At 36.6% G+C, this 19572-nt stretch overlaps 1 protein-coding gene across 24 annotated transcripts in view; it reads right to left on the reverse strand.

Moving 5' to 3' along the window:
* ABI3BP (ABI family member 3 binding protein) overlaps window positions 1-19572 on the reverse strand; it is a 240050-nt gene that overhangs the window by 89024 nt on the left and 131454 nt on the right. For 20 of the 24 annotated variants that reach the window (XM_035015258.1, XM_035015246.1, XM_035015248.1 and 17 more), the window contains 13 exons: window positions 17099-17164; window positions 15865-15939; window positions 15221-15295; window positions 14281-14355; window positions 13304-13375; window positions 12420-12494; window positions 6683-6763; window positions 6210-6257; window positions 5079-5141; window positions 4888-4962; window positions 4155-4202; window positions 2641-2700; window positions 1756-1845 (listed from right to left, as the gene is read on the reverse strand). In XM_035015258.1, the coding sequence (XP_034871149.1) occupies window positions 1756-1845; window positions 2641-2700; window positions 4155-4202; window positions 4888-4962; window positions 5079-5141; window positions 6210-6257; window positions 6683-6763; window positions 12420-12494; window positions 13304-13375; window positions 14281-14355; window positions 15221-15295; window positions 15865-15939; window positions 17099-17164 (903 nt within the window). The remainder of the gene's footprint in view (window positions 1-1755; window positions 1846-2640; window positions 2701-4154; window positions 4203-4887; window positions 4963-5078; window positions 5142-6209; window positions 6258-6682; window positions 6764-12419; window positions 12495-13303; window positions 13376-14280; window positions 14356-15220; window positions 15296-15864; window positions 15940-17098; window positions 17165-19572) is intronic. The other 4 variants (XM_035015250.1, XM_035015259.1, XM_035015262.1 and 1 more) reach the window with 4 other exon arrangements.

Below are 19572 nucleotides of genomic sequence, written 5' to 3' on the forward strand. Positions count from 1 at the left end.
CGCTGAAACATCCATGAAGTGAAAAAAAGTTAGGGAGAACTTCAAATATAGAAAGTAAGATGGCCTAAAGAAAATTCATGGTATCATAATATTATACTGGTGGTCTAAGGAGGGGATATACGGAGAATCATATTCGGACCTTAGCTCTAACACACAGTATTGTTTCAACAGAGACTCAGATTGACATGATGCAGTCTGAAGCTGGGATGTGGGGCAGATAGTGGTCTTTATTAAGTCCATACGCATTTCTGTTAGAAAGAAAGCCTTTTATACTGTAAGCTGAATACTGTAAGAGGATGATGACAAATTATGACATCATCATCTATATAGCACCACAGAGAACTTTGACAATGAATAAGAAAAAGCACTTGCTAAAGGACATAAATGATCATTACCTAAATATGTCCCAGGACTAATAGGTTCAGAGTCTGTAGCAAGCAATGATCAAAAGTAATTGAAAAAAGAAATGTTAAACACATGAGAAAAGTCATCAAACTCTCTTGAAAATGAACTTCACCTGGTGGCACAGTTTCTACAACTAAAAAGCAAAAATTTTAAAGTTCTGAAGTGAGGGTACAAAGATATTTGTTCTTATGAAACGGTTATATCCTTAGTATCTCCACAGGGCTCCAAGTTTTGTTTTTATATTATCTGATAACACAACAACAAAAAACCGCTGCTTAGAAAAATCTTTAGGCATCTGTCTAGTAACATTAAGATTAAAAATTATGAGAAAAGAATGTGAAAGTATAATTTACTGGAAAACAAGGTCATGATAGATGAAATAGTTGATATTTTTAAGCAGATACTGTAATGAATAACCAAAACAGATTTGTTGTTGTTGTTGTTGTTGTTGAGAGTCCACTTTGGAAGAAGACCCAAGACTTCTGTCCAAACAAAGTCATATAAAAGAACAAGATACAGAGGATCGTTCGGTCTGCAAAACTTGTCAGTGCATTTCTCTGTTATCAGGACAGAAAAGGCCTGACCCCAGGAGGATAAGAAAGTATGCTGTAGCTAATTGGCTTAAATCCTATCCCTGAAATTAGGCATCCATCTCAAAGGGGTATCACTGACCAAAATTTCTCAGCATAAGCTAGGTGAACACTGTCTTTCCCCTTTCTCCCAGTCAGGTTGCCCTTCTAATTCCTATCCTTCTGCTCTCACCCACACATATGGTACCTCCCCGCCTCTGTTTATGCTATTCCTGCCTATCCCCACAGCCGATCTACAAGCTCTATAAATTTCGAGGTCCACATTACACTTAGCGGCTTGTGAATCTTTTACTTCTCTAAGAGTTAACTATGTGCCTGACAGTTGGTCAAACTCAATAAATGTTGCTTCTGCCCATATTCTTTTATATCTATTTATGAACAGTGTCTACATAAGAAATTTCTTTCCTCAACCAAGTGAAGTCATTTGTTATTTCTAAACTATTTTTCACAGATGCTAATGTAGCACTTAATAAAATGTGTGACTAAGTGAACTAAATATGCTAGTTAGATCCTTAACTAGGTAAGTTTTTGATCAACCAGAATCAAAGAGAAAAATATGATTTTTCAGAGAAAGCAAATAAAATACAAAGGTGCCAAGAAGATACCAAGCAGCACAAGGAAATCACAGTTATTTAAATAGAGCTCCTGTTACTTAGGCTTTCACACTGAAGGGTCCCAAGAGCTATTAGGTGGCAAGTTAAACTGCCACACAAGAATCACATCCACAGGGTTCCACAGGTACCAGGAACCACATATTTACCTAGTTTGCTCTGAGATGCAGCTGGGCTCGGTGTGGTTTTATGTTTGGGACGTGGACGGCGTGTTCTTGGTCGTTGTGATGTTTTTGGAGCTGAAGAAAGGAAACTGGTTAGTGTTGTCTTATAACTCCAGAAATTCAAGAAGGATGATACATGGGTCTAGGTTTTCTAAAATTCTGCTAGATTTTTTTAAGCCTTAATAAATTTATCTCTTTGGTTTTGGAATTTTATCATCTACATGCAAGAAATTGTGGGGGGGGGTCCACTGACCATTCTTTTGAGAAAGAGTATATAACATTATTCTAATAATCCAAAAAGCTTATTATTATTAGTGTCAGATTTTCAAAAGGGATCCTGACCCCAGAAACACAGCACGTCCATATCAGAGAGGGACCAAGGTTCACCTGCTTTTGGGAGATCGTACTTAGAAATTATTTACCTTAGACATACATCCCATTAAACATTAGAATAAGCACATTTCATTTCTTAAAATCATTGGTAGACAATAAAAATGCCCTATCTTAACACAACCTTCTGTCCATGTCCATAGAGTTAAAATTGATGATTTAGAGTAGCCACTCCTAATTGTATTTGAAATTTAGCTTTGCCATAGAACACTGAGCAGAATCACAGGCTCTGTAAAGCACCAATAAAGGTGGATAATATGGAAGATAGATGCTCTATACTAGCTGCATACAGGCTTAACCAAGTAACTAACCGAGTAACTTCTTTTAAACATCCTCAATATTCAAAATGAAGAATAGAGTTGAGTGACAAGAGAGGGCGATGAGAAAATCTTAGAAAAAGAAAACCCCTTGACCAAGTTAGCAACAAGACTAGACAATGGGCAGAAAATGCACTTGCTTAAAGACATAAAAAGTCATTACCCAACGTTGTCATGGGACTCTCAGTTCTCAGAGTTACAGGTTCAAGGTCTGTGGCAGGAACTGACCAAAAGCAATAAACAATAGAGATTTAAGAAATATACAAAAAGAAGGAAAATTATCTTGAAAATGAATACCCTGTAATGTTTACAAAGCATTTCTGAACACTGTAAAAATAGTATTTGGTCTCTAATAACTGGCTGTACTCTGGTATCCATTTATCTCATAAAATAGACATACCTTTTGTATTTTGCATCCCTATGAGGCCAATGAAAAGCTTTTATCTGTATTTAATTACCTGATTCCAACTACATTGGAAACTTCGTTCCAAAAACATCTCAGTTGTCTAATATGTATTTTAAATTACTCTGAAAAACTGCAAAAGCTTCCGTTAGTATTTGGAAGGCTTTCACCACCATTGTTATTTGTTTTGAGGAACTGCGGTAGTGAGGAGAATCTTTAAAAATGTTCTCAATTAGCCTGTTTATTGGAGATGTGTGACAGTTATGCAAAAGATAAACTTGTGCCTTTTCTCCATAATAAATGGGGTACTCTATTTCTTTTTTATTCATTTCAAATGAATAATTTGGAGATAATTCTTCAAGTGGGCAATAGAGATGATTAAGAAAAAAGTCTGAAGAGTAATAATTCAACTTTTTGTCTATATAAACAGGATTCTTATAATTCTATAATATTCTGAAATGATTGAATTATGCATAGATATGAAATTAATTGTGATGTGTAACTCCTTGGATTTAAACTGGCATCTCTATTTTTCATCAAGTCCAGAAGACTAAATGTAACATTTAACATCTTATCAGTGTTTTCATGATACTGATGTGAGCATTCGTATGGAGATTGCCTTTCAGTGACTAATATGTCACAGCAGTTGGTTTAAGCCACATGTGACAACATCTTATAGGGAATTAATGGAAAACATGGCCTACAGAAGAGATGGAGAAAGCAAGCACAACAGGATGCAACAATATCCAAAACTGATTGCCTTCAAACAAAAAAGGGGATCCCTGTTTTGCTTGGAAATCAGTGTCACAAGATGAATTTGTCAGCAGAAATGTCCTGGTTCATTTGAATAGTACAGAATCAAAGAGGAAAGGACTTTTGTGAGAAAGGGACAATTAGGTATTGCCTCAAGCCCCAACCAGGTTTTAACTGCTCCTCTCCCATAACCATAAACTATAGACACATAAAAGCAGAAATCTCAAAGATTTCCTGGATTGTAGGATGGATGTGCTCTCAGCCCCTGCAACTCTTGACAGCGTCAGTTGCTGCAAGGAATCTGAATCCTCTGAAGGTGATCAAAGAAAGAATGACATTCAGGGGTTATAAACTGAGCAGCAGAAGTAAGAATGTCTTTTGATGTTGAAAAGTTCCCTGTTGAAAATAATGAATGAAAAAGATGATGAATGACCATCGTATACATAAGAGAATACAGTTCATGATAGAGATGAGAGGGGCGAGCTCAGAGAAACATCAACCAAGAAGGAAGACATCATTACCTATGGTTGGGGAGGGAGCTTCCGTCTCAAATGTAACAGGCTCAAAGACTGCATCATAAAAAATAAACAGATACAAGTAAGAAAAATAAAGAGGTCTAAACTTTCAGGTGTTCACTGATGCTTAATTCATAGGATATTGGTTTATTCTAAGTTGATATAAATTGCCTTCTTCATAAGCTTATTATGAGAGATACTCTTACTAAATCAGAATTTTACTAACTGGAACCTTAGGAGAAAATTTCAATTGCAAAACAGTTGAATTTTTAGAACTGTTATATCTTTTTATTTCATAGGAAATCACTTAGGTAATATTGCTGTTTAAAATGTTATTAAGGTATTTTAGAGAAAGTCAATCTCTGAGTATGTGCCTATAAAGCATGAACACAGTGTAAGCCTTCCCAGTCTTACCTAGTGGTGAACGCTAAAATCACTTTCAAATATGTTCTAGGTACAGAAAAATCAGGTTTCTATTCATTACATACCCAAATTCAGAAAACAAAGTCTAAAAATGTTAAGAAAGTGGAACCTGTCAGACTATCAGATGTAAAATTCACTAACTTCCTACCCATTGGTTTGTTCATTTAACAATTGATGTAGTTACTTTGAAAAGATAATGAACAAAATCATATTTTGGTTTCCATGCTTCATACAGTATGGTAAATTGTAAACATTTTCAACAACAATTTCCCAAAGAAAAAGCTTCTTAAACTAAAGCACTGGAAATCATGTTTACCGGGTTTAGTTGATGGCGTAACTGGTTGTGCTGGGGTTTGGGGTTTAGGAAGTAATTGCTTTGGTGGTTTTGAATCTGAAGGAAAAAAGGTCCTATAATTAGTGTCATAGCAGAACTGTGAATGTCAAGATTAGTGTTACTTACACACCATTTTCCTAGTTATAGATCAAGGCAGTGAAAGTAGTGATTACCAGGCTGGATTTGAGGTGCATCTGGTCTATGTGTGGTTTTAGGTCTTTTGGATGGTTTTGACGCTAAAGAGAAAGGTATTAAAAATTAGCATAATGATCATAGCCATAATTGTCATAATTAAAGACACATATGCTTGAGCAAAGATCCTACATTAATTCATTGGATATACAACAAAATTAATTCCTGGGGCATGGGAAGGATGGGAAATGTGTCCATTTCTCCTGCTTTTTCAGAAAGGAAAAATCTTTAGGAAATGCTCAAAATGTGCCTTTGAGCAAAGTAATAGAACGATAATAAGACTTTTTTCTATAAAAGTAATTTTAGAGATGACAAGTACAATAGTTTTATAATTCTAAGGTTTTTCAGCATAAAAATATTAAGTAGAAATTTGAAACTTGCTTAGTAGGAGACCTGGAAAATAATCCATAAACACTTTAAATTATACAGAAGGTGACGTGGCTACAGATTTCTGGAATTTTCCAAAGTAAAGCAGATTTATTGTCAATGCTGAGAAATTATAATGAAATAGTAATAGTCAAATAGCATTAGTACCCAAAACAATAAAACAAGTTTGGGACTTCTACTGTTCTCAAGTTACAAAGACCACACTATTTTCATATTGGACCCTAGAACAAGAACGGTGTTTATGCCTCTAGTTATCAAAATATACTCAAAAACATTCTCCAAAGAAACAGAAAGCTGAAGAAGCCATTATTTCATGCAGCTTTTTAAGAGGGAAAAGATCTTACAAGTTGAATGAGTAAAGCAATGAAATGATAATCATGGCACTAGAATAAAATTTCGCCCTTTGTCAAGTCCAGGATGAGCACAGAAGTCCCTATCTGAGAAAGAGTAGAAGGTTTTCTCAACAGAAGGACATGGAAGGAGAAAGGGTTTGTGGGGAACCAAGAAGTTGCTTCTAAGACCACAGACCTTCCTTAAAGGAGCACACAGGTAGGATTCTTCTAGAAGTCTCCTATCTTCAGGCTCTTCAGACCCAGATAGGAAACGTGAGGAAAAGCATGGAATGAAATTGTGTTGGAGTGGTGGAACTGCAGTCATGCCTGAGTGGAGAGTAGGAAAAGCAGAAGTGACATTCTGTGAAAGCAACTGGAGGAGAGTAGAATTACCGATTGTGGGCACCGAGAGCTCCAGAGGTACCGTAGCAGGTTCCAGAGCTAGGGAATCAAAAAGCAAGAACACTAATTATATCAAGCAGCAGCATCTTGAGGAAGGAAACATTACTCCTCATTCTTAAGCCCTATGTTTTCTGAATGTGATTTTCCCTTCTTTTTTTCCCATTTACCCCTCTTCCTCTTGCTTTCCCACACCCCATTTGCCATAAACCCACATCCTATGTGAGACTTTTAGGGTGCCCTACTTTAATAATCCACTTGGTGGGCAGCCTACTGCTGTGTGTATCTAATAGTTACAAATAAAAAATAACAATATATCATAAACATAGGAAGGATATATGCTTAAATATAAAAATCAACTATACTGGTTCTTAAAGCCCAGCTATTTAGGTAGTAGGAAGCTACCGTATCAAAAACTACCATATTCCATTTTCTATGCTAACTGGAACCCTGAACATCACATTTACCAGGTTTGGACTTGGGCACATCTGGACTAGGTGTGGTTTTAGGGCGGGGGCGACGACCTGGTCGTTTGGTCTTTGGTGGAGCTGAAGAAAGAAAATTAGCTAGTTAATACAAGAGCAGTAGCTCTAAAAACGGACAATAATACTGCATATACCGTAGAAGCGCATTTAAGTCCTTTGGCTTATTGTGGGTATATACCCTTCTGTTTTGCAACTTCCTATCCTCATTTACCCAGTTAAATGAGGTCTTTAACATATTCTTACATATATATACATATTCTTCCATTTTGAGATGGAAAGCTCAAAACTTTGTAGGCCTTAGAGAAGACAGTCTCCTGAAAGTTTTGATGGTGCATGTTTACCAGGAACATGAGAAAGGCACCTTTAAGGAGCCACTAGGGATACAAATTAAAATTTATTTGGCCTGAGATTCAAAAGGAGAAGTTTTTCATTTAGCATTAAAAAGTTTACAAGTTAACACAGCATGTATAAAAAGGCTTTGAATTCAGAAATTATTTCAGGCAAGACAACTTTTTAAAAATGAGATACAGTGTATAAAACTAAAGAATTTAAATTTTTTTTCTCTGCAAGTAAGAACAAAGAACACACGCACACAAATGGGTATCAGTGGATGATTCCATTGATGTGAGCCTGGTCCTAAGATACCAGCAGACAGGAAAAGAGGAAACACAGCTCACTCAATAACTGCATTACCTAATGTTGAAGGTTTGGTTTCCAGAGTTCCAGGTCCTAAGAGTGCATGAAAACCATCAGGAAAGAATCAAAATCAAAGGAAAAATGATAAAACCTATTTAGATATGAAAAATCCTTGATTTCTCATTACAAAGTTGAGCGATTATTGGTGAAACTTTTACCCATGTGAGATAGTCCTTTTTTATTTAAATAGATTCCTGTGTTTTTAGACGAAATGAACAAAAACGTAGTCTCGTCAGTTAAGTTTGGAAGGAGAAATGGAAAAAAACAAACAAAGGCATGATTCCCATTTGGAAGACATGAATGCAATAAAGTGACCAAAAGTTTGTGTTATGAAGGAAAATACAGGTAATTGGCTGAGATGGCATCAGCAGAACACATTTTTTTGCTCTCTTGAAGAAAAAGAAGCTATAAATATTGGGGTTAAGTTTTCTATTTCTCTTAATGAATTGTCTAGTGACACATCAGGATGTTTAGATCTGGAAAGATCCTACTACTTTTCAAGAAAATCTGTGAATGCTAGAGTTTCGAAAGTAAGATAAACACCTCTGAATGTGAAAACACAAAAATGTCTACAAAAAGAAGTAAGCCAAGGTCCTCCCCTGGAAACAGCTAGGTTAAAACAAGCTCAGGACACAGTACTCAAATACAAGATGACACAGAATGCGTCCAATCAAAATCAGTATGGTTTTCAGAGCCTCTGCTTAGTTAAGCACAAGCAAAGAGTGCATCTTCTGACCAAAATGGCTGAAATAAACACCTGAAGGACAATTAAGAAATTTTTAAAAAGCCCAAGCTAAGGACAAAATTGAACATAAAGGGTACTAAAGGAAGAGGCTTCTTTTTCACTCATCAAAGGAAATTTGATTCATTGCCTAGAATTGACTGTGATGGTGGTAGAGTCTGAGGTTCTGGGGCTGCAATAAAACAGTTATTATCAAAGGCCATGCTGCAGATCACCATTTAAGACAGAAATTAAATGTCCTTTACTCTAAAAGCTGTTCTTTCACTGGTAAACAATCAGATTCTATGGCTTATTACACTAACGATCAATCAACCCACATCCTTTCCACAAACCACAATAAAACTAAGAAATGAGAATTCAGTTTTTTGTTGATTTTTAGCTATTTTCTCCCCTACCCAATATTCTGAAGTTTCCTCCTAGTGCCTGAGGAGATACTGCTCTAAGGGGAGCTCCGGGTAGCCTCTCCAAAGTTGGCCAGAGTGTCCCATCTCCTGTCATTTTGTTTTCATGTAGGATGGTCAGGTTCATCCAAGGAAGTGGGAAGAGGCAACAGAAACATCAGACCTATAACCAGGTCTGAGATCTGTTAGTTTTGGATGATTTTCAACCTGGCTGGATCTGAGACTCTTTCACAATTAAAAAAAAAAAAAAGGAATTGAACATATGGTTTAAAAAGGTAAAAAGGGCCTCAAGTGTTCCTATGTTGTTCCTCATATTAACTAGCATTTATTGCTGGTGAACAAATTGGTTTACATATGAAATTTAGTCCATTCTGGTTAGCAAATCAAAGTCAAAAAGTAATCTCAGATTTCATCAAACACTGAACAAATAAAATAACAGTATTATTTAAATATTCTGAAAGATAATGATCCTTCCAATGTTTTTTAAATTGGCAGTAATTAAATGATACTTCATGCTGAATATAGTTTGGTTACAATATCTGTTTGTGCTTTTAAAATGATCATCTAATAGATTTCCTATTCTACAGAACAAAAAGAATTCTTCTCTTTCAAGAAGAATATAAAAAAGGAACCCAATTTTTGAAACAGAAGAAAAAGTGAAGATTCTTCGCCGTTTTTTTCTTACAGAAGAAATTAATTAACATAGCATCTACCAACAAGCTTAAAAGAACTTAAATCATTTTGTCACTTATATTTTTTATACTACATTTAGCAGGATGATGTTTCTGGACTAGGGGCTGTGGAAAGATTTGGGGAAGTAAGTAGAGACTCTTTAGTATCTAAAAAATAGAAAATATACCAACAAATATTGCAGGTAGAGAATTTTCATTTATTCTGAAAGCAATGTATAATAGGTACAAGGTATTACTGAAAGGTGGCATTAGCATGTCTGTGGCCAAAAATAGATTTTTTTTTTATTTCTCAAGAACTTATCCTGAAATAGATTAAAATAGATAAATGGCAAAGCCGAAGTGATATATCAGATCGAAGTACACATGGCAAGGCAAAAATCGTGTGTGTGTCTGTGTGTGTGTAAGAGAAAAAGAGAAAAAGAGAGAGGGTGGGAGGAGCCTGGGTGTCTCAGATTCTACAGGAGATAGGGTAAATAAATAGTAAGTGTCAATACATTAAATATAATAACTATCAGAAAAGTCCAATTCTTTTTGAAATTTTGAGGCTGTAATTCATGTCTTAATTTCTACCAAGTTGCCTTCTAAAACTGTGAAAAAGTAAGATTTGCTACTTGTAGCATCTTTTAGAATTTCCAGAGATTAAAGAATGTGGTCTTATGAATTTTCTAAAGAAAAATCTGCATTTTTGAGTTCCTGACTGAAACAGAGACCAAATAGGTATGGAGCCCCTCAATTAAGCCTCCAATTCACCTGTACAGAGAAATACTAAAGTCAGGGTTTATTAAAAGCAAATACATCTTCTGACAAGATTTCCTCTATTTTATAATTTTAAGGTATTGCAGATAAAGGAATAAAAATGTTAAGCGGCAAGCAAATAACTACACCACTCACCTCAGCACAAAAGAAAAATACGCCTGGCTCACAATTTGTGACTAGCAATGAGAAAAATTTACAATTCTATCCACTGTGTCAGAGAACTGTGTAAAAACAAACACCTATAATTGGAGGTCTTTTTTTTTTTTCCTAGTCTGTTAAAAGCTTGAAGAGCCGAATGTCCCTATCATCTTAAAGATGAACTATGAAGGAAGCAATTCTCATTGGAGGCAGACAAGTCGGGACATGGTAGATGGTGGGATTTTCAAGAAAGCGGTGGATTATGCTTATAAAACAAGCCAAACCCAATATGGGTTTTTACTCGTTAGTTTAACCACAAAGGAAAACCAAAGGAAAAGCAATCTGTATGGAAAGTGAGATGGAAAAATAACAGCATGTGAGGAGAGGGCGGGGAAAAACAATGAATCACTCAAATAAAAAAAGCTTTTGGTGGTTTCTTTGCTCTCCTGAACCTTGGCTAGCAACAGCAATCTTCCGCAGAGCTATAATGGTGGCCTGTCCTAAAGTAAAAATAAATACATTTTAAAGAGCTAGAACCCAAGCACTGGTTTGCAGAGATCAGTTACTCTATGTTGTCTCAGACTACCAAAGGTCAACTTAAGTGGATGTAAATTTAGGTGCAGATTCTGAAGTCATGATACTTCATGCGAGGGGGAAAAGCGTGGCTATTCTTAGGTGATCAGAAGGTAGAAATCAGAGGAATATAAACTCATTAGCTTTCAAATAATTTGCCACATAGTAAAAGGAAATGTCAAATTAAGAAGTCTCTTTGCTCAAACAGCTGAGAATGATAAGAACACCTCCTCTCCCCTTATTTGTATGAATGAATTTCTTCTAAACATTTCTTTAGAAACCAATGAAATTACTAATGTAACTAATCATGTTTAAACTGTTAGGAATATCTGAAGGCTTTTTTTTTTTTTTTTTTTTTCTCTTTTCAAATTTTATCTTGTAATAACAGAAATACTTAGATTGGAGAGACATTTATTTAAATTTGGTGGTCTAAACACATGGTAATATGTCTCAATCTGCTTGGTAATAGCCCTCTCTTCAAAGTACAGTATAAGTATAATAGTTATGACCTTATTCCAAAGCCCTCTAAGCATGATTTTTAAATAAACATACATTAAACCCTTCTCTCCTACAGCTGTTGAAGTTCTTTGATTCAAACTGTTAAGGCTCTTGAGTTTCATTAGCTATGCTTCTTTCTCCAAATAACCCCTCTGAGTAAGAATACTTCATTCCATTTCTCTGACTTGGAGACCTCACCCATGGTCACAGAGTCAACTACACTCCCTTTGCCTAATCCCCAATTTCCTCCAGTCTGACACCTACACCTGGAAATCTCACTGCCTCTTTAAAAGGAGTGTTGAGATTTCTTTTTCTGAGCAGTTACATTTTTCTTCCTTACCCATTTCACTGCAAAAAAATAAATCATACCCATTTAAGTAGAAAATCTTCTGTTTTAATGATCCAACTTTGTAAACACCCATTAATGAAAAATCCATAGAATGTGATAGTGAGAAAAACCCTGGAGATAATGGTTTAAAATTTGGATGAAAATGATTTGTATTGACAGAGTTCCTGTATATAAGGGGATACTTAGAAGTCAAGATTTAAACTGCTGTATAGATTCTGAATAGATAGAAAAAAATGAAAAGTTTTGTCATTCAATATGTCCTGCCATCTATATGCAGGGGACTGTCTCTGTTATTAATTATGTAAATGAAATAACCTCTCCCTGCAAAAGAGCCTTCTTTTCTTCAGCAAAACATTATTATCTCCTGAGAAGTAAACAAAAGTCAGTGTTCAGAAATCAGCCTCATCTCAGACAGAAGTCATGGAGCATTAGGAGAATCTGACTTTTTCTAATCTTGCAGCTGGAGAACTGAAGCCCTAAAACAAAGGCAAAATTCTTAGGGGATGGAAACACTTCTCCCCTTTCATGCTGAAAGGCTATTGTTCAGTGTGATCAGAATTCCAGTCCACTTTGGTATTGGAAACTATTTCTTGGTCCTAGACAATGGAGTCCTCAATCACTTCCATCCCTCTATTTCTATATTTTCTGTGATGGTCATGAACAGAAAGATCCACCCAACAGCTCAGAACAACACTGTGGTAATATCAGAGGGGCTGGTTATAATGAGATCATTTCAATGCATTTTTGCACTTTCCATGAAAAAATTGTATCAAATAACAAAATACAAATCAGAAGTCATTGCTCCAAAGAGCGGCATGAAACAATTTTTCAACCCTGCTTTTGGAATTAAAAAAAAAAAGTTCAGGGTAATTACCAGGTTTGGTGGGTGTCCCTTCTGGGGTGAGAGGAATTTTAGGTTTCAAAGAAATAAATTGTGTTTTACTGGGAGCTGGAAAAGTAAAGAAAATAAACAACAAATCAATATTTAAGCATTTCAGTGTCTAAAACCACAAAAGGAAAACCTATACTTTAAATGGAATGAACCCATCATGTTGGAAGGTTTTTGGAAATATTCCAGTTGAAGGACTATTTCACAGACCAGCATTTAATGGAAAAACAGTGATAAATTTTCATCTGGTTTGGAAAAAAACATTTCAAGAGTATATTTGAACTAACAGAAACAGCATTGCTATAGCCACAGTAACTACACAAAGAAAATTATTCTATTCCATTATTTAAAAAAAAAATCAATATAATCATCTTGCACCCTTACTTCACATTTCTCAGCCACATCCAAGTCTTTAGGCATGTTTTAAAATGAATAATCACTGATAGGTAAAATGCCATGGTATGCAGTATAAAGAAATTCTACTAACATCATAATAGAATACTGTTCCTCCAAAGGAAGTCTGAGGTTGAACTTGAGGGCCTCCCTCAAGGAAAAAAAAAAAAAAAAAAATGAAGGACTGTGTTTAAGACTCTGCTTCACATACAATGGTGGATGGAAGAGGAGGAGGCCACGGTGGTTTGCCAGTGTTTCAAGGTACAGGATGATAGCTGGATGCGGAGTTCACATGTACTGACTGTGGGGCCAACTACTGAAAACCATGAAAGCCACCAAGCTGCTATACTTTATGAGATTCTCAATATTGTTAAAATGAATCAATTAGAACAGAGACTGAGACATTACACAAAAGCTAAAGCACTGGATTTTCATGGTCAAATGAAGTAACGCATCTACCAAGGACATATCATTACCCAGTGTTGTCCATGTAGGTTCAGGGCTTTTAGGAATTTTAGGTGTAATTATTCCAGGACTTGTGGTTCTTTCTGGTGATGGAAAGGAAAAAAAAAATTAAGATATCCTAGAGACAATAAAAAGATATTGTGCCAAGAAGAACTAAATGACCCTTTCGAAATCTTACTATATTTAGCTGTCAGGGTTTACAAATGCAGTGAGTACAAGTTTTGGGAAATAATTTATAAGTTCAGTCATAGTAGTAAAGGCTATAAGAAACTATTTATCCTACCACGGAATAAGCAAAACTTGATTTGTTGAGTGCAATTCTGAGTGTATTATTTGACAATGAAAAATATTACCTCCAGAGAAGCTAGCTGTACCATTCAAATTCTGTGCCATAAGGTATGTTTATGTTGTTCCCTCTGCCTTCTAATTCGTCTGAACCCTACACATATTTTGAGACTTACATCCTCAACTCTTTCTTTTTTCTGAGCTTCCATACAAGTATTATAGTCTCATAAGAAGATTGTATAGTTTTATGTTGATCTCATTCTTTATGCCATAAGATCTTTCTAAGATTATAAGCAATTGGACAGAAGGAGTCATGGTCTCTCCTGTTAGCCTCTGCCCCTGTTCAAGCTGAAAACATAAGCAGGCACCCAAAACAAGAACTGTCAACCTAATAAACACCTAAATACACATGCATACCAAGGAAATTAATTTCACTATAGATCTTACTCTCTAGCACTGTGACATTAGGACCTGTTTCTGGGTTTATACCAAAATTCACATGCAAGAACATCACTGACATAATTCTCAAAGTCTTCTTGAAAAATTGACTTCTGTTATTTTGAATTATTCATCTTCAGTTATTTTCAAATTTTGTAAAGAAAATTTGACCTATAGAATCATATAACCTCTTTTTATGATAAGGAGATGGACATTCTCTATTTGGAATTAAATACCCTGAGAGGTTAAAGAGGCAGTTATTTACCAGGTTTGGTTCTTGGTGGTTTGGGCCTGATGCGTCGTTTAGGTGTAGAAGGGATAGATGTAGTTTGCTGGGCAGCTGAAAGAAGATTTAATATAGCTTTGATAAGTAATATTTTTCAGGGGCCAATCAGGTTATAACTGTAAATTTGTAGACTTCTTGAATACAAGAACTACTTTTTATTTCTTTGTATCCCCAAAATGCCCAGCACTGTGCTTTATACACAGTAGGTGCTCAATAAATGTGTTGTTGGCCCAAAATGAATTAAGTGTCTATATAAAAACTGAAGGTACATTGTTGAGCTACAAGTACTGGGAAGTGGGCACTCTTAAGGGATTTAAGAACACAAGGTAGAATTAAGAACATGAAAGATAAGTTACTGAACAACAGGGGAGAAGCACAAATATTTGGGATTTGAGAATGGAAGTTCTAAACTACTTTAATTCTGTAGCTCATGACTAGCCTCTGCAGGAGTTAATGGACTTCATTATTCAAATAATTTTCTATTATAGAATATAGGCTGTGTTACTCATCTTACCCATCTTTCCTCATTGCAGAACCTGCTTGGTGCTCTTTATATTTAGACTACTTTGAGAAAAATACTCTGACCAGTGGTATCTAATTGTGTTAAAGAGAAGGGAATATATCCCAAAATAATTATCATCTGTAATTCCATTGCAATTTTCTGTTAAGCAAAGTTGAAAGGATTACAGAAAGAAAATAATTCTTTAAATATATGGACACCAAGATTATGGAAATTCTTTGAGAATTATCCCAAGGCAAAGTTTGACAGATAATCCAGTTCTTGGAAGAATTTCATGGTAGAGAATGAAGGGAAATGTTTACTATTGAAAATATTCTGGAGGTCCAACAAAACTGGTTCTTTTCTTGTCACTTTCTCTGTTCTTTCAAAGTACACAACCATAAAAATGTCATTAGTTACCAGATGTTGTAGGTGGCATTTCAGGACTGGTAAAGATTTCCAGTTTTTGAGGGACAAATGGTGTTTCACTTGGAGCTGAAAACACAAACACCCCACCCACCAAGTAATTCCAGTTATAATGAGGTATTTTAGGAGTTTTAACATGCTTTTAGATGGTATTACAAAGCACATGCTACACGTACATGATTAAGGATGAAAAATGCATGTAGTCTTGAAAGCTGGTGGATGAAATCATGATTTAAAAAAGAGAAAAGGTGAGAATGACAACTGTTCAGTGGCTGACTCCAGGCAGTCTCAGTGCATGGAAGAGAGATGATACAGGCCACAAACACATGAATGAAATGAGATGATATGGATGATGAAGAGGTCCATGCAGTTTTCAAAGCTTTTCATTCCTTTAAAGATGGAAAAAATGATCATCTATTACAGTTCAAAAGAGAGAGGGAGAGAGAGAGAGAACACCTAAAATGGAACATAAGTTGCCTGCATTACAGCAAAAAAAAAAAAAAAAATACACATTCAGAAGTAAGAACAAAATAAATGATTAGATGTGATGGAATGAAATGGTCATTTGGAAGAATGGCATTCACATGGATTTTCTTTTGATGGAAAACAAAGTAGGATTTTTCTGTTAAAAACATTACCCAGTGTTGCCCTTGGCTGTTCAAGAGTTCTAGAAGTTTTAGGTGGGACAGAATCCAGAAATGGATCACTTGTTGCTGTTGGAATAAATGTCAACATTTATAAAAGCAGAAGGACCCAAGAATAAAATACAAATTCATGAGTAATAAATTATGCCTCATATGGGGAAAAGTATCATGAACACTTGAAGGAGAGGGGACCAACATTTTTAAACTATGATTCATTAGGAGCTGAAGATGAACTCACTTTTCAAAACATACATACTTTAAACATTAAAAACCATGATAAAAACAATGTTGCATATATTTAACTTGTTTTCAACTGGTTTTTCTGGTTTCTCACTTTTGTTTCTTAACTACTAGCCAAACCCACTGTTAGCATTCTATTTCATTTTTTCCCCTTATTTTCTGCTGCTATTTAAAATTATTTGCCTTTATCATGGCACAAATAATGCTGAGATAAGGCTAAGTATACAAAAAATATCAGATATATATCTACGTCTAGCAGAGACCAGCATATTTACTCTGAATCTCTCACAGTACCTAGTTTAGTAGGTGCTTAATAAATCCTTGCTAAAAGGAACTATTAGATTGAGTTAAACTCATTTGTAGAAGGATCAGTGAGTGAATGTCAAAGATTAGACCCAACTGAACCTCAACAGACAAATGAATGACATGATTGCTCTCGGGCAGGATTTTTCACCTCAGCACCACTACCATTTAGGGCTGGATCATTCCTTGTTGGGTGGGGGGAGAGGGGCTGTCCTGTATATTTGCAGGGGTTTGGCAATATCCCTGGTCTCTACCCACTTGCTGTCATTACCACCTTCCCCAGTTGTGACAATCGAAAACGTCTCTAGGCATTGCCAAACGCCTAGAGAAAAGTCATCCCCATTTGAGAACCACTGCTCTACAGAAAACTCTCTAAGAACCTAAAACTTCTTAGAATGCTATTGATAATAGAGCAATAGGCCATTACATGACTTTGGCTCGGTGGCAGCCAAATCTATCGGCATCTCCCACATGTGGCAGAGATTATTACTGATGGATATAAAGAAATAACCGCTCAACAGAGAGAAATGGGTGGAATTCATCTCCCTGACACAGACAACCATTTCCCTCCTGCAGAGCTCTAAAGGCTGTGCTTTCTCACTCTGCAAAGATCAAAGCGAGAAGTAGGTGCAGTGCTGTCAGAATTATCTGGCATCCAAAGAAAGCCTTGAGAAGCTGGATGTACCTGTGTGGGGTTCTGACATTTCAGGTTCATCTGATGTCGCAGGGCTTGAGAAAACATCGTAAGTGGCTTTTAAAAAGAAAAGGTAAAACAAAAGAGAAGATGTTAATTTTGATTAATTTTAAAAGGTTTCATGACATAATTTAATGCTGGTTACAAGAGAACCTTGTGTAGGTGCTAGTGAGTGTCGGCTCTGGGCTATGGTCTTGTCACTAACGCGTGAGCAATCACTAAGACTGGCCTCCAGTCTTTCTTCCCCTGAACTAAAGGCTTTTCTACAGTGAGCTGGACACTGGCCCCGAGGGTGATGTACACATAGTGCTACAAATTTACAATGAAGTGGTTCCAGCTCTAAATCAAAGAGCTTCGAAGAGTATAAACATATATGAGTCAGATGCAGTTTGAGGAGATATTTCCAAAGAAGGAAAGAGCGGTCACATTGAAGCTCTTTGCACGGAGTCTACTGCTTAGTCTTCCTACCTAGTAAAAGTTACCACCATGGAATCTGATGTTTGGACCGCACTTTTCAGTTTGCACAGCACTTTCTCACCTATTGGCTTATTTAGCCCTATCAACATCCCTAAGAAAGAGGTGAGGTAGACATCATCCCCATCTTCCAGATAATGGGGTATTATCTCCGTTTTCTAGGCAACAAAGTTGAGATTCACAGCGGTGAAGACAGTTGCTGGTGGTCCCACACTGGGATTGTCAAGTTCAGCATATTTTCCATCCCATTAACAGAGACGAGTTAAGACCAATGCTCTCTTCTTGCACCACACCTCCTGCCTCTTTACCTAGAAGCAGGTTTCTTTCTATATTCCCTGTAGCCCTTTTACAGTCTAGGTGGATTTCAGGATCAATTTCATATACTACCTAAAATAAAGCAAGCAGGGCGATCTTAAAAATAACGGTTGATTTTAACACAGGGATACATTTCGTGTCCATGTAAGAGTTGAATCTGTAAACAAGAACAGCATCAAAATAAAAATGTTCTCTTTTCCTCACAAAGAGCGGTCACTACGGTAATGGGAGGTGTAGACAAGGCATTAATTGTTATTAGGTAGATGTTACTTTCCGTACCCATTCAAAATGGCTGTACAGAAATAAACTAAAAAGGCAGGAATTCACAGGAAAATTTACTCAGCAGTTACTTGTAGTCCAGCGACACTGTCGTGATTTTGAGCCCATGCTAGGTGAAGGTGGAAGAAAGAGAATATCGCACCACGAGACACAGAGAGGCAGCTCACAGTGCACCACACACGAAAGAAGCAGGAAATAGATTTCAATTTGTGACGGGGAATCTACTGTTTTGCAAAATCTTCAAAAACAGAAAGAACATCATGAGTCATGCAAATGTTCTAAGAGTAGATCCATTACATTGTGAATCAAAGTTTCCTTGAGGCTTGCTACAATTTTAAAGGATCAGATATGAATGCTTAACTTTTTTTTTTTTTTTTTAAGATTTTATTTATTTATTTGAGAGAGAGGGCATGAGCCGGGGGCGGGGGGGGGGGAGGGGTGTTGCAGAGGGAGAGGGAGAAGCAGGCTCTCCAGGACCCCAGGATTGTGACCTCAGCCAAAGGCAGACACTTAACCAACTGAGTCACCCAGGCACCCCAATGATTGACCTTTTAAAGTACAAAAATGCTGACAGTTGTTGATCTGAGGCTTGTATTAAGCCAACTTCAAGTCATGGATCTAGCAGAGTCAGCTCTATCTGATTCTAAACAAGTTAAGAAAACTTTACCAACTTGTATTTAAACTTCTCATACCAGAAATTATGAAATGTTTGACTTTTATTTATATTGCTGTTTGCTTTTGAAAAATGCCACAACTGTCTCTTACCCTAAGTCCCACATTTCCCTTTTATCTAGTAACGCTGAACCATCTTTCCTAGATTCTGTACTTTTTGTCCCAAGAGATATTTATTTACCCTCTTTCTACTTTTATTCTGGAGGTTCCAAGCCAGGGTGCCTTCTTCCCTCATGTTATTCCTAGAAGGCATATACTGGAGAAAGAAGCCCTCCTTGCATCATCCAATGGCCATTGTGGCTCATGTCGGGAAGTCCCTGAATGTCAGGGACCTCTAACTTCCAAACATTTTCTCAAATATACTTAAGATTAGGGGCGCCTGGGGGCTCAGTCATTAAGCGTCTACCTTCGGCTTGGGTCGCGATCCCAGGGTCCTGGGATCGAGCCCGCATCGGGCTCCCTACTCGGCGGGAGGCCTTCTTCTCCCTCTCCCACTCCCCCTGCTTGTGTTCCCTCTCTCGTTGTCTCTCTGTCAAATACATAAATAAATCTTTAAAAAAAAAAAGATTAAAATAACACATCTGCCAGGAGGCTTGGTCCCTGCTATTTCTGTTTCTGGAGTTTCTGAGACTTAAGTAAGAACAAGAGCGCTAACAACTCACAAACACCTCTTGTTAGCAGTTTTATGTTGTTTGGGCAGCTTTGAGAGACACCCCACCACCTCG

Source organism: Mirounga leonina, unplaced genomic scaffold (genome assembly GCF_011800145.1).
Source record: "Mirounga leonina isolate KUSES-001 unplaced genomic scaffold, KU_Mleo_1.0 Mir_169, whole genome shotgun sequence".
NCBI classification, from domain to species: domain Eukaryota; kingdom Metazoa; phylum Chordata; class Mammalia; order Carnivora; family Phocidae; genus Mirounga; species Mirounga leonina.